Consider the following 15,653-nt stretch of genomic DNA (forward strand, 5'->3'; position numbering starts at 1 on the left):
GGTTTTCACCAAATTTAAATGATGATGTTGCTTTTTTAAAACATTGTTTGACAGTTCCTCTTGTACACAGGCTTGTATGACAGCAAACTTGTGGTGAAGGTCAAAATGAGACCACAGCCTAAACATTCTTCATTAGTTCCAGATCATTCTAGGCCAAGAAACCTTCATAGACTATACAGTTGCGGTGAGAGAGCCAAGTAGGGATGTGTCGGTTGTGAACGAGCTGGCTCAAAGAACCGGTTCTTGTAAGTGAACATGGGAGCCGGCTCCCTTCCGAGAGCCGTGTTTTTTTTTTGTTTTTTTTTATTAATTCAAGGCAGAATGATAGGATGATCTTCTCCATGACGCGTGCACTCTATGCACTGACTGTGACTGAATATTGTGTTATTGACGTCTGTGCGACCAATCAGGTGATGAAAGACAAGGATCATACCATCAAGCAGGGAGGGGCGGGGGGTGGGCGGCGCGCTGATGGTCTGCAGGTACAGAGCAGGAGGGAGAGGAGGAGAGAAAGAGAGAGAGAGAGGCGTGTGATGTGTGGAAACGAAGCAGCATGTAAAATTATGGTATTCTGGAAATTATAAGGTTTAGTATAATTATATGGAATATTTTAAGTGATATATGTGCAAACATACTAATCATCGGTCAAAACATCGCTAAATTTGGCTGAAATATAAAAGAAAGAAGTGGTAAGACGAAGAGCCGAGTTTGGGAGCCAAAAGAGCCGGCTGTTCTTGGTGAGCTGAGCCAAATGATCCTGCTCACTAAAAAGAGCCGGAATTCCCATCACTAGAGCCAAGCAAGTTAAACACTCTCGAACTACATTTCCCATCATACACCGGGGCCGTCGCGCAGGCGCAGAAGGGTTTATTTAGTATACAGACAAACCGGAAGCTCCACTCTGAAACTGACCGAACGGGAGAGTTTCTTGGTAAAGTTTCTTATCTTTTGTGTTTTTCGTGTTCAATGACAGCACAGTGGGTACACAAGAGAGTCTAGCACACGCAGCTAACTATATATCTCATGTTGGGTTTAGTCTGGAGGAGATAGCGGCTCTAATGGAGACGGACAGGCTGATTAATCAGCTAGCTTAGTTTAGCTGAACTAACGTTAGCATTAATGGGCCCCTCCATTCAGACCACAGCTGCTACTCTACCACGTTTTATTAATGTAAATGTGCTTTGATTCATTAGTTCAATAACTAACCGGAGTATTTCAACATTAACTTGATGATATGTGACTAGTTGTGTGTTTGATTAAGCGTTCCTATGGAAACAGGACAGGGCAACAGAATAGTGAGGATAATCTGCCCACAGATTAAGATGTCAGACAGACAGACAGACAGACAGACAGGCAGGCAGACAGACAGACAGACAGTCAGACAGACAGTCAGACAGACAGACAGGCAGACAGACAGACAGACAGACAGACAGTCAGACAGACAGTCAGACAGACAGACAGACAGACAGTCAGACAGACAGACAGGCAGGCAGGCAGACAGACAGACAGACAGACAGGCTTTATTAACAGTGTTTGTGTCCAGAGTACAATTAAGACAGTGTTAGCTGCTGTGTTACATCATTTAATACATGTGTCTTCTTGGTATTGTCTTGGATGCACCACAGAAACCACTTGACTTAAACTGGTAGTTGTTTCTAGCATCAACATGTAACAGGAGATCTTAAACTTTGCTGTCAGTTTTAGAGCCATCTGACAGTGATTAGGAGGGTAAATTGAAGCTTTTAAATACCCAACACCCTTGTAGTTATTATGTAATTAGACTACTTCCCTAAACGTGTAAGAGGAGTTCCCTTTATGCTAGATTTAATGTAAACAAGGCAGAGAAGCCATACTGTTGATTCACATGGTTGTCTAAACATTCAGTTGAACACATATCTTCTTATCTACAGTCATCAGGCCTGTATTGCTAAAAAAAAACACTGCTTCTATAGATGATGAGTGACTTAATTTAGCTGACTGTGGATGTCAGAATTGGCTGAATTAGAAGTAGGACATGCAAGATGTGATTGTTCATATAGCAGAGCCCCATCTGGTGGGTGGATGTTACTGTTACACTGTTATCATCATTAAAATATTCAGGAAATAAATAAAGAAAATAGTGAGGATAATTTGCCCACAGTGAAGGAAGATTAAGATGTCAGACAGACAGGCTTTATTAACAGTGTTTGTGTCCAGAGTACAATTAAGACAGTGTTAGTGAACGTATAGCTGCTGTGTTACATCATTTAATACATTTGTCTTCTTGGTATTGTCTTGGATGCACCACAGAAACCACCTGACTTAAACTGGTAGTTGTTTCTAGCATCAACATGTAACAGGAGATCTTAAACTTTGCTGTCAGTTTTAGAGCCATCTGACAGTGATTAGTAGGGTATATTGAAGCTTTTAAACACCCAACACCCTTGTAGTTATTATGTAATTAGACTACTTCCCAAAACGTGTAAGAGGAGTTCCCTTTTATGCTTTATGATTTAACGTAAACGAGGCAGACAGCCATACGGTTGATTCAAATGGTCTAAACTTTCAGCTGAACAAATATCTTCTTATCTACAGTCATCAGGGCTGTATTTCTAAAAAAATCACTGCTTCTATAGATGATGAAGTGACTGTAGTTTTAATTTAGCTGAATGTGGATATCAGAATTAGAAGTAGGACATGCAAGATGTGCTTGTTCATATTGCAGAGCCCCATCTGGTGGGTGGACGTTACTGTTGCACTGTTATCATCATTTCAATATTCAGGAAATAAATAAAGAAAGAAGAAGAAGCAGTAAAGGGCTGCAGCTTGTTTTATTGTGCTTCTAACTTTCTGAGTACAAAATGTTAGTTGAGCTAGATCAATTGCTCTGTTCACAGATTTTGAATATTAGTCTAGATGGAAAATAACTTATTTTGTATACATTATCACAGCTTACCTGAAAAAGTAATATATGTTAATTGTATCTTAGTGTGAAAAAAAGAGAGAGAAAGATTTTAATTGTTTATATTGTGTTACAGCTGTGTTGTCCATTTGGTCTAACATGTTCTGTAAACTATGTACAAATTATCTTTTTTTAAAGTCAAAACTATTAATTTAGATTTCTGTTTGGTGGGGCACATACTGATATAATAGACTGACAACTAACTGACATAATACGGCTAAATAATCAATCCATTAAAATATTTAATCACGATTAATTGCATGATTGCCCATAGTTAATCGTGATTAATCACACATTTTTTATCTGTTCAAAATGTACCTTGAAGTGAGATTTGTCAAGTATTTAATACTCATATCAACATGGGAGTGGACAAATATACTGCTTTATGCAAATATATGTATATGTTTATTATTGGAAATCAATTAACAACACAAAACAATGACAAATATTGTCCAGAAACCCTCACAGGTACTGCATTTGGTGTAAAAAATATGCTCAAATCACAACATGGCAAACTCAAGCCCAACAGGCAACAACAGCTGTCAGTGTGTCAGTGTGCTGACTTGACTATGACTTGCCCCAAACTGCATGTGATTATCATAAAGTGGGCACGTCTGTAAAGGGGAGACTCGTGGGTACCCATAGAACCCATTTTCATTCACATATCTTGAGGTCAGGGGTCAAGGGACCCCTTTGAAAATGACCATGCTAGTTTTTCCTCACCAAAATGTAGCGTAATTTTTTTGCATTATTTAACCTCCTTCCCGTCAAGCTAGTATGACATAGTTGGATTCCTTAGATTTCCTAGTTTCATGTGATACCAGTATCTTCACTTTAGCTTTAAAAATGAGCCCGCTACAACCTTAAAATCGCAAGTTGCGTTAAAGAAATTAGTGGCGTTAAAACAACGCATTATTATCGCGTTAACTTTGACAGCCCTAGTTTTGATTTTCTTGTTATTTCTGTTAGTGTACATTTGTGTTGCTATATTGTGCTCTTACATAGTTATAGGCTACTTGTGTTATGCTAAGCAGGGTTTTAGTAGAGCCAGAGTTTTTTTTAACCTTAATTCTATCAGATAAACTCATTGTGATTGAGTCCCCTTTTGCAAGAAAGTACACCACCTGAGTACAGCAGGAGAAACATGTACAGAGAGAAGACATACAGTGCTACAAACCTAGTTCAGTCATACATATGATTGTAGCATAAACAATACTCAAGCTGCATCAAAAATAATCGCAAACACCTCTAAATAGGTCCAAGTTGAAAATTTAAATCATTACATGGAATGAGACACAAATCCTTTAGTATTTCTTTAAAACTATATTGTGAAAAGTACTATTAAACAGGTTTTTCAAGTTCAGTTCATTATATAATCTATAGACCTGCCAACTTCCAGTTACATAGATAGGAGGTAAATAACATGTGGATAACAAGCAGGAGGAATATGTGTGAATCAAGAATCCGTATGCAGACTGTAACACACTCGAGATTATCTGAGAAGTTGAATGCAGGGTTGTATTGTGTTTTTATCTTATATTTCTGCCCACTGCAGGTGTGATGGAGAGGTGATGTACCAGCCAGAGGAGTGAGAAGGCCAGAGCAGCCATGACTGAGTGCTTCCTGCCCCCCAGCAGCAGCCCTGCAGAGCAGCGCCGGGCTGAGCACCCAGGGGGCGTGGCCCGGACCCCCAGCTCTGAGGAGATCAGTCCCACCAAGTTCCCCGGCTTGTACCGCACCGGCGAACCGTCGCCGCCTCACGATGGCCATCACCACGAGGCACCTGACGCCTACGTCTCAGATGATGACAAAGAGCACAGCAAGAAGAAGAACAAGTTCAAGAAGAAGGAGAAAAGGAGTAAGGAATTATCCTGTAATTTGAGCTTGAAGGTTTATTATTGAACTTGGAAATAGCAGTTGGAAAAATTCTTAGCTCAAGGTCACTCACTGGACATTTTGCAGATCTTTCAGCCAATTTATAAACTTTGTCAAAGCTACAAAAAATGGCTGAAAGCTCTGGAAATCTTTTAGTTAGTGACTTTGTGCTACAAATCTTTCTCAGACTATTCCTAATATTTCTGCTGACCTATTAATAAATGTTTAAGAGTATAACAAAACAATATTCATGGTTATGAGAACACGTCAAGGTGACTTCAAGCAAAAATGTTGAAAATGGCAAGAATTCACTGTGCAAATTACACACTTATTTTTTGTCAATTTGCTCACCACTAAATGCTTGTTTCTGCTGCATTTTCACACCTTAATTATGATGTAATATCTCCTAATTATAAAATAGCATTTTTGCAACCTTGCATGCAAACGTTATACTTGGTCAGTATACAGTTGGCATCCAAATGAGTACTAATTGAGTAATGGGCAGCATCTTAAAGGACCAGTGCGTAGCTTTTAGGGGGATCTATTGGCAGAAATGGAATATAATATTAACAAGTATGTTTTCATTAGTGTATAATCACCTGAATATAAGAATTGTGTTTTCGTTAGTTGAGAATGAGCCGTTTATATCTACATAGGGAGCGGGTCCTCTCCACAGAGTCCGCCATATTTCACCTCCATGTTTATACAGTAGCCCAGAACGGACAAACCAAAACGCTGTTAACTTTTCCTGCTTGGGTCGGAGTCGATAACGTTACTCGCTCCCGTTGCCGCCACTCTTTCTCTCTTGCTTCACCACTCACTTCACACATACACACACACACTCTAAGCACTCTACTCTGACAACGACTGGCTCTAGAGAGGACCATTCGCTTTTTCGCGTCGGCCACCTCAGCAATCCTACCCGCTAGGCACACGGGAGAAGTTGTAATCTGCAACCTCACAGCTAGATATCCTACACACTGCTCCTTTCAGAAAGTGTTTTTGTTAAGAAGCTAGAACAAAGCCCATGCTTGAGCAAATCCGTTAAGTGTTCATTAATGTGTGTTTAAATTAAAATAAAGTTTTTTAGTATATTTTTTTAGGCTACACAGGAAATTCAATTTTCATGGGATTTGTTGACAATAAGACAAATGTAGAATATCACCATTCTTTATCTTTTATGCTACCAAGTACATACAGGTCATCTACTTCAGGCCACTTAGCTTCAATTTTAGAGCAGTTGAGGACTGAATACCATTACAACGTTGCTGAAGGTCTCCACAGTAGTAGCTGTTGAGCACAGAGAGAGAGCTTCCCGCTTTTCCATCCTGTTGGCTGTTGCTGCGTGTCGCAGTGAGAAATGTTCCTTTACTGAGAATGTGTGGTTGTCAGGCTCATTGTCCACTCTGTATCAGGATTTTTCCATGTCTGTATTTAGCTCATACACCGGGATATGGTGGGAGAGAGGAAGAGATGGACAGTTCAGAGCACACCCAGAGAGCCCAGTGAAGGTGTGTCTCAGGCAGCGCTGTGATAAACAAAGGCCCTGTTCTACGGGAGTAGAGACAATTAGAGGAGGCAGAAGAGGCCACTAACGGTCTTTGACACTACTTTGTAGCTGTTTGCTCTGAGGAAAAATATTTGAACTGAGCCTGTTCTAGAGAGGAGAGACGTAAGGTGCTGTGGGAGCTATGCTAAATCTGTGGCTGACCTCTTTTCTAAGTCCCCATTCTCCCCCTCCTTTGCTATCTTCTCTCTCACTCTCTCACACACACACACATCTCTCTTCCTGTTTCTGTTTTACTGGTGTCGTGGTTCTGTCGTACGAGGAGAATAAGAAAACCGGGGCGTTTGTCCCCTCAGATCTAACCCTATTTTTGCCTTTCTTTACTTCCACAGCGGAAGGCTACGCCGCCTTCCAGGAGGACAGTTCAGCAGACGAAGCAGAGAGCCCATCCAAGATGAAGCGCTCCAAGGGAATCCACGTGTTCAAGAAGCCCAGCTTCTCCAAGAAGAAGGAAAAGGACTTCAAGGTGAAGGAGAAGGAGAAGGAGAAGGAGAAGGGCCCCAAAGAGGACAAGGCCAAGGATAAGAAATCGAAGGACCTGACGGCCGCAGACGTGGTCAAACAGTGGAAGGAGAAGAAGAAGAAGAAGAAACCGACAACGGAGGCAGAGCCAGTCCCAGTCCCAGAGATCCCCACCTTCAGGCCTATCTTTGGAGCACCTCTGAATGAAGCTGTCAAGAGGACAGCTCTGTACGATGGTATCCAGCTGCCAGCCGTCTTCAGAGAATGTGTGGACTACATTGAAAGTTATGGCATGAAGTGTGAAGGCATCTACCGGGTCTCAGGTAGAGAAACTTTTGATTTTTCCATCATCTTGCAAAAAAGGTATGTCTCAATATTTGTATGTCTGGTTGATACATCGACTTCTCTCCCTCTCAGGTATGAAGTCCAAGGTGGATGAATTGAAAGCAGCATATGACCGCGAGGAGTGCCCCTGCCTGGAGGAGTACGACCCCCACACTGTTGCCAGCCTACTGAAGCAGTACCTCCGCGAGCTGCCAGAGAACCTGCTGGGCCGAGATCTGACCCAGCGCTTTGAGGACGCCTGCGGTCGGCAGGTGGAGGCCGAGAAGATGACGGAGTTCCAGAGGCTGCTGACCGAGGTGACGCCGGAATGCCGGCTTCTTCTCTCCTGGGTCGTCACGCACATGGACCACGTCATCGCCAGGGAGGCGGACACCAAGATGAATATTCAGAACATCTCCATCGTCCTCAACCCGACCATACAGGTCAGAGAGGAAGGGTAGATCAAGCTGAGTAAATGGAGATTAAAGGGATAGTTTGGGTGTATTGAAGTTAGGTTGTATGAGGTACTTATCCATAGTAGGTGTATTACCTACAGTAGATGATGGTCGGCGTTCCCCCAGTTTGGAGAAACAGACCGGAGCACCGGCACCGGAGCAAAGCAATACAGTGCTGTGGATGGAGACAGCAGGAAAACATATGTTACCAACCTAAAAGAAAGGCTCACCTAAAAAATGTGATATCCGCTTAAGTGTACGCTTTAGAATATATTCCGACAGGGAACTGAAAGTGAAACGTATCTATACTGTCTTGTCATCTGAGCCTGCTGGCTTTGGAGAGAGTATAGATAAGTTTCACTTTCAGTTCAGTTCCCCGTCGGAAAGGGCTGTCTGGCAGCAAGATAAAGTGGCGAAAAATATTCCAAATATAGTGTACACTTAAACGGATATTGATTATTTTTTTACTATTTTTTACTGTAGGTAATACACCTACTATGGATAAGTACCTCATACAACCCCACTTCAAAACACCCGAACTATCCCTTTAATGGGAAAAAGATAACAAAGAAAGGAAATGGTTTAAAAGATGTTTAAATGTTACAGAGAGCAGTAATTCAACAGCAATAGGCAAACTAAACATCCATCCATCCCTTATCTATGACTGCTTATCCTATTCAGGGTCGCGGTGCGGCTGGGGCCGATCCCAGCCGACATTGGGTGGAGGCGGGGTACACCCTGGACATGTCAAACTAAACATCAAATAGAAAAATAGCTCTTGGGCTCAGGCTCAAGAATCTCAAAGATAAGAAACCTCCCCTTAGCAACAAACCGCCTGAGTTTTTATTGGATCAAACAGTCAGTTCATCTCTAAAACCCTGGCCTAGTTTGGTGAATCTAATTTATTCCCGTAGGGGACGTCTCTGTGGCTGCTCCACTTATTCTGAATCAACAGCAGCAGGAGCCACAACACTTCTCTCAATTAATGAAAGTCCAGGGTCAGTTTAATCAGGATAAGTAAATTTGTGTTGTGGAGAAGGTGGCGCAGAGACAATTGGTGGTTACTGGTGTCTTAACTGCTTTGTGTTCACTGATGTGTTTACCTTGTGTTCAGATTGGGAACCGCGTTCTTTACATGTTCTTCACACACGTGCGGGAGCTGTTTGGAGACGTAGTCCTGAAGCCGGTGGTGCGGCCACTCCGCTGGTCCAACATGGCGACCATGCCAGCGCTGCCTGAGACCCAGGAGAGCGTCAAAGAGGAGATCCGACGACAGGTGGGTTTAGTCCCTCTGCTGCCAGTTTGTTCATTTTAGTCTATTCATTTATTGACAGAATTGATCGATGGAAAATGAATGGAATAGTCTATGTATATTGACATATATACATATTTTGCCGAGAGAGATACCACTCCCATGCCTGTCATATGTAACTGGAGCCAGAGACATGACAGGAAACAGTCAGGACATGACAGGAAACCGCAACTTGAAGTTTTTACATTGTGGTGTTTTGTATGGAATAAACAAACCAGATATAACCTGTTGATTAGTAAAGTCAGAGACAGTTCAAAAAGAAGATGCAGCACCGGGTCAGTTTCCTGTATCTGTGTCACATGGGTTTTACCATTGCCCCGCCCCTTTAGGAGACTAGCGGCAGGTCCTGAGTCTATTACCTCCAATGAGAGAGGTGAACGTGAACACAGATTATGACCAATTAATTCGCCTCATAGTCACCAAAGTAAATATTGGACCTATTTTTCACAAGGCACATATCTTCCGAACATTCTGACATTAATTTGGCATTTTTCAGACCGACAAATCAGGAGAAAACTAATTTTTTTCAAGACCTCTCTCTGTCTCAGCAACACACTCTCGCAATATCTGGCAACACAGTGTCTAACTGACGGTCTGGTGTCTTTACTAATCTGGCTTTAATGTTATCCAAACTGTGTCAATCGTGAACGATAACTAATTTAGATAACACATTTTTGGAATGCCAAATATGGCTGTTGGCTAAATATCTATATCTATCTGTTGGCAAAAGAACATATAAATACATTAGACAGCGCTCACTTAGGCGACAGGAAGTGTACATCATTTCATACCATTGGTGTAGCATCTTTTGTTAGAGAGCATCTTTGGTAAGGTTTAGAGGTGCTGGTAGGTGGGTTTTTTAACCTTTTGGACAGAGCCACACTAGCTGTTTCACCGTTTCCAGTGTTTATGCTAAGCTAAGCTAACTGTCTCTAAGCTCTAGCACATATTGAACAGACAGATATGAGAGGGTTTTCAAATTATTCCTTTAAATGACAACATTTAGATAATTGTTTGTCATTCATCAAGCAAAAATGCCAAAAATTGCAGATTTCAGCTCCTTAAATGTGGGGATTCCTGCTTTTGTCTGTTTTATGTTGTTGTGATTTGAATATCTTTATGTTTTAAAGGTAGCTATTGCTCCTCAAAAAGCAAGCTATTTGAGGACATTGCTGAGAATTTGTGATGACCATTTTATTTAACTTTTTTTCAGACATTTTATGGACAAAATCGGTTAGTTAATTCAATAATCTAACAAATGTTTACAGATTAATGGATAATGAAAATAATCGCTAGTTGCAGCCCTAATCCATTTCTTGCTAAAGAGTCCTTCAGCAAGACATGGAAATGACTTAATTGGGTACATTGCTCTTTCTAAACTCTCTAAAATATTTACATATCTTTTTTTAAGTAAGCAGATGATAAATGGTTATCACTTTAAGTAAGGATTAAATGTTACACATTAGATAGTAATGCAGCAGGAATTTAGCAAAGTAAGCTGCTTCTGTTTATATTACATTGTGTTGTCAGCGGTGCACATCTTTATCTTTGCCTCTGTTCCTCAGTGTGCCAGGACGTGATGTTGTGTCACCATGTACCTCAAGTTCCATTTCACTTATACGCCAGTGCAAAACACTGCAAAATAAACCAAACTGGAGACACATAACCTGCTGCATGCACCTTCATCTTTACATGAGCAACTTTGTGAAAATCAGTGTTAAAAAATAACTATACTATATATGAATTTCATCCTAGTGAAAAGGTTTCTGTTTTGACCGTTCGCAAGAAATAATGCGTGAATGGGAAATGAGCTGTTTCGATATTAAGTCTTTGCATATGCTTCCAGTAATCTAATGTTTGTGGCAGATGTGCTGACTTTACTGTCTATTCAGGGATCAAAGGTTTAGTTTGCCACTGATTGCTGTAATTAAGGAATTGAAACTTGTTTTGACTATTGCACTCATTTTAATTTGTTCCAGAGTGTCAATTGAATTATGACATATAACAAAAATGTGCTTGTGTTTTAGGAGTTCCTGCTGAACTGCCTGCACAGGGACCTGCAGGCGGGGGTAAAGGACTTATCTAAAGAGGAGCGTCTCTGGGAGGTTCAGAGAATCCTGACTGCTCTAAAACGCAAACTGAGGGAGGCCAAACGTCAGGTAAGCTGTGTCTGGATACTATACTGTATGTTTTTTATTCTATTTAATAAGGGAAAGAACAATCATGCAAAATTACCACATGGCTAGCTGTTCAATTACAGCACTAATGTATACTTTCAGTGCTTGTACTGAATTTCAAGCAGGCTAATGCACATAAATTGAGGGGACACAATTTGATGAACACCTTGCCAGATAATGCAATCCAGTATAACAATACCACAACAACAATATGGCCTCTAAAATGGATATAGACGTGAATCAACAGCTCTCTGAATTACATCTGAACAAAGATTAATATTACAAAGTTCACTGAAAAGTTTGACCATTGTGCTTTTATTTCTTTGTATTTCCTCTGCCTTTTAGGAGTGCGAGAGCAAGATAGCCCAGGAGATAGCAAGCCTCTCCAAGGAAGATGTTTCAAAAGAGGAAATGACCGAGAATGAAGAGGAAGTCATCAACCTCCTATTAGCACAAGTGAGTCATTCAAACACACAAAAATACAAGTTTATAAAGAATCAACAAAATGCCACAATACGTGTCTAAAAACCTGAAGTTGTTTTTTAAATAATCCTCTATGTATGCCAACCTGAGATGGAATCCTTTTGTGTTTTCCCCACGTCTTCTCAATAATCAGGAAAACGAAATCCTAACAGAGCAGGAGGAGCTGATCTCTCTTGAGCAGGTGCTCCGTAGACAGATTGCCACCGAGAAGGAAGAAATCGAGAGACTGCGAGCTGAGATCGCCGACATTCAGAGGTGAGAGAAGACTGAAACCAATCATCCATTTAGTCATTACATGTACCGAAGGTCTCAACTGTAACCCAGCATTGTGTTCCTCAGTCGGCAGCAGGGTCGCAGTGAGACAGAGGAGTATTCGTCAGACAGTGAAAGCGAGAGCGAAGATGAAGAAGAGCTGCAGATGATTCTGGAAGACCTGCAGAAGCAAAACGAGGAACTGGAGGTGAGCAAAACATTCTGCACCTACTGGCTGTTTATCATCAGCTGTTATAGTCGGTTATTTACCTGAACGTTTGACTAAAGTATGTTGAGTTCTGATAAAGTCCAAAAGTACACTTAAAGGGTGATTAAGGTATTTTTCAACCTAATTTTCCCAGTGACTAAGTGACTAATGGAGGACAACAATTTTTTAAACTGGTCCAGTATTGAGGGAGAACGCTGTCAACGAGCTGTGAGGGCAAGTGAGCAGCGTCAATGTAACACTACGTTCACTAAAGGTGCTTGTTTTTGCCACTGACAGGCTCAGATTGTTATTATAAGTGTCTAACAACAGTATGGAAAAGGACCCAACAGAGAAATAAAACAATTTCTTACCTTTCGCTTGATCCGGTCTGTTTGTGTCCCGCTCAAGGAGCAGTCTCGTTGTGAAATCTGAATATCTGTATACTCTGCCTCAAATAAATATGTGCAACCATCAAATTCAAAGACCTCCTCTACATTATGGACATCTAAATATTCAGCCATGACATTGAAAATCTTTTAGATAACACTAAGCTACGCTTTCTCTACTCCAACACAACAAGCTCTGCCCGGCTGGAGCTCGCGTTTCCTCCATGGATGTATTCCACTATTCCAGCGTCGTCTTCCAGCAACACGTCACGTTGCCAGATTTCACAACGAGATTTCTCCTTGAGCGAGACTCTTTCCATAATGTCAGACACTTATAATATTAATCAGAGCCTGTCATGGCAAAAACAAGCACTTTTATTGGACGTAAAAGACAGTGCCAGCTTGCCCCAAAAGGATTACATTGCAGCTCATGAGCAGCTGCCGTCTACAGCGCTCTCCCTCAATACTGGACCAATTTCAGAAATTCTTGTCCTTATTAGTCAGTTAGACACAAAAACATGGGAACATAGGGTCTAGGTTGAAAAATAATCAGGTGTGTTTTTCTTGCTGAGGATGTTTTTTAGTTGGTTGTCTGTGATCTATTGCCCCGTAGAACAAAAACACCCACCTGAACCAGGCCATCCACGAGGAGCAGGAAGCCATCTTGGAGCTCCGCGTCCAGCTTCGCCTCATGCAGAGCCACAAACTGCAGCAGGAACTGACCGTCCAGCCGCCGGCCGAGCAGGCCCCGCCCGCGCAGCCGAGCCCGGAGCCCCGCACCGAGGAGCAAACCAAACGCTCCGTTGCCGCAGTGGCCGCCGGTGCAGACGCCGCTGCCTCGGCCAACGGCAAGGCAGCTAAGGATCCTTCGAAGCCCTCGCCAAACAAAGACAGGAGGGACACCAACATGTGAGATGTCATCATCTCAGTGATGTGTCTGATGGCTCTGTGCTGCTGTACTTCTCTACCGCTGGTCAGTTGTCCTGTAGTGTCACTTGTTATCCACTGGAGATTTCACTTTGCTGGATCCATGGGTTCATTAGTAGTTGTGTCCACCAAGTGGCAGCCATGGAAAAATCTGTTATACTGTCTCTGGCGTCCTGACTCTCAAACACCTTGTTTCCCATTTTTACATGCAAAACACAAAAAGCTAGAAATAGAGTAGCTGCTGTAGCGGACAACTGGCTACTACTGTGAGAGACTAGGTGGACCATATTATCAAAATCCACAGTGCCAAGCCTGTATGAAGGAAGAAAGGGGGGAAAGGAACAATGAAGGGATTCATAAAGCAAGTAGGGGATGGAAGAAAAAAGTAAAAGTCAGGCGCCTTGCCAGTTCATGACATAAAGTTTATTTTTTTTTTGCTGGTAAGGTCTCAAGAAATGAACATAGACCAGATATTATCTCACCATGTCCCTCACCTAGATGCAAATTGGACATGTTAGGATAGAGACCACTGTGTGCCATAACCGAAGATGCCAGACTGGACACGTTTCCCCAGAGAACCACTAATACAAAAAGCTCTTTGAATGATGAAGAATTTATGATTGGTCTATCTATATATTATATATTTAAGTAGTATTCTGAAGAATACGGATGACTATTCAAGAAAAACGTTGATTTTTAAGTTACAGCTTTTTAGTAATATATGAATATATGTATAAATATATTGTAGGTGCTTTCTTTTCTTTGAACGGCAGATGCACATAAACACAGTGGCGTTGTACCTCGCAACTGACCAGTGGATGAAAACATGAATGGCAAAAACAAATACGCAACAAAAATATTTATTCATCACTGGAAAAAAAACGTAGACAAACAGCTGGAGGCCGCGTCGTTACAGTCACATTTTGTTCTGTAGTGCAATCATCTTCTCTGTTCTCGCTGCCTCTCTTGCACAAACAAGGAAACGTTGACATTTCTCCAGTTTTATGACGGAATAACAAATCTGTAATGATGATTATTGTCGCCAAAATATGTGTGCAGAGACACGCAGGAGGCTCATTTAGTTCTGTTGTGTATTTGATCGTTTCAACTCTTGATGTTTGGAGTTATTGTTCATGGCGTCAGTTGGAAGTGAGTTAAAATAAAAAACCTCAAGATTACAAGTCAATCATTTCATTTCTCAACTGATCCATGACTTTTGCAAAGTACTGTCATACGTTCAGTGATATTTAAAGCAGAGGCATGGCCTGACTTACTCACCGTTTGTGTATATCGTTGTAAAATTGCAAACATACTGTATTTTCAGCTCTTATGTTTTGTCATATGTTCTTTTTTTTATTATTAATGACCTGTATGGAGTATGCTAGTGTGACTGGCCCAGGTTTGGTCGTGGGCAAATCAAAGCAATCTCACCTGGACTCATGATTCAACGTGTTATTAATCCTGTGACTGAAACAGATAAATGCTAGATTGGGCTCAGAAGCTTCTCATGAGGTTATTTTCATATTGCTCCAAGCTTTTTGTAGCTTATTGTTGCAGACAGAATAATGCTGTGAAGAATAAAAGTGTCGATCGGAATAATTTATCTGCATCTCTGTCCCTTTCTCTGACACACAGCCGAATGTTTACCTTTTTACTCAACTACTGGAAGTGAAGTCCAGATTTAGTGCTTCCTTCCTTCCTATTTTCCATTACACATTCTCTGAATACTTTTCCCTCTCCCAGCCTGATTAGGTTATAAATAAAACCTTTGTATTCATTTTAAGGAAGTGAAGCAAGTAATTGTTGGGTTTGGACTCAGAATCAAGGCTTTAGTATCTAAGAGATAGTGGATCCACCCGACTTTTTGTCATTGCTTTAACTGGTTTCCTATTTGGAAAGTAAAAGAGTCAAGTAGCAAAAAGAAAAGACCGGATACAAGCAAAATTGATTTCAAAATTAAAGCGTAACTTTAATTTTCGGACTGTCTTGGAGTTAACTTGGTTTACTTTGTATCTCCAATATCAAATTACATTATTACAAGTAAAAATAACTTATTTATGGGTGATTCAATCAATTCAAATCTAGTTTCAAAGCTTCCTTACTGAAACAAACAATGTCTGCATGAATATTATTATTATTATTATTATTAATACTAATTTAAAGTACTATAATCAAGAATGTGCTTTGCCTATTGTTACTTCACTGGGATGTTTGACCTTCACTATGCAGAATTATATAAATTATGTGCAGAATTTGACACTAGAAGGCTGTTTTCCCATTCATC

The 15,653-nt window shown here is 41.1% G+C and overlaps 1 protein-coding gene across 1 annotated transcript; it reads left to right on the plus strand.

The window, feature by feature from the left end:
• The first annotated feature begins 799 nt into the window (after positions 1 to 799).
• ralbp1 (ralA binding protein 1) lies at positions 800 to 14,972 on the plus strand. Its single transcript, XM_037786580.1, has 10 exons — positions 800 to 931; positions 4,497 to 4,799; positions 6,716 to 7,168; positions 7,263 to 7,612; positions 8,739 to 8,900; positions 10,964 to 11,095; positions 11,459 to 11,569; positions 11,730 to 11,851; positions 11,936 to 12,056; positions 13,056 to 14,972. The coding sequence occupies exons 2-10, from the start codon at positions 4,550 to 4,552 to the stop codon at positions 13,353 to 13,355; spliced, it is 2,001 nt and encodes a 666-aa protein (XP_037642508.1). The 5' UTR covers positions 800 to 931; positions 4,497 to 4,549; the 3' UTR covers positions 13,356 to 14,972.
• The last annotated feature ends 681 nt before the right edge of the window (positions 14,973 to 15,653 follow it).

Source organism: Sebastes umbrosus, chromosome 12, assembly GCF_015220745.1.
Source record: "Sebastes umbrosus isolate fSebUmb1 chromosome 12, fSebUmb1.pri, whole genome shotgun sequence".
NCBI lineage: Eukaryota > Metazoa > Chordata > Actinopteri > Perciformes > Sebastidae > Sebastes > Sebastes umbrosus.

Coding starts and splice junctions, on each gene's coding strand:
- ralbp1 (XM_037786580.1), top strand. CDS start 4,550: ATGACTGAGTGCTTCCTGCCCCCCAGCAGCAGCCCTGCAGAGCAGCGC. Junction 4,800..6,715: donor CAAGAAGAAGGAGAAAAGGA/GTAAGGAATTAT, acceptor TTACTTCCACAG/CGGAAGGCTACGCCGCCTTC. Junction 7,169..7,262: donor AGGCATCTACCGGGTCTCAG/GTAGAGAAACTT, acceptor TCTCCCTCTCAG/GTATGAAGTCCAAGGTGGAT.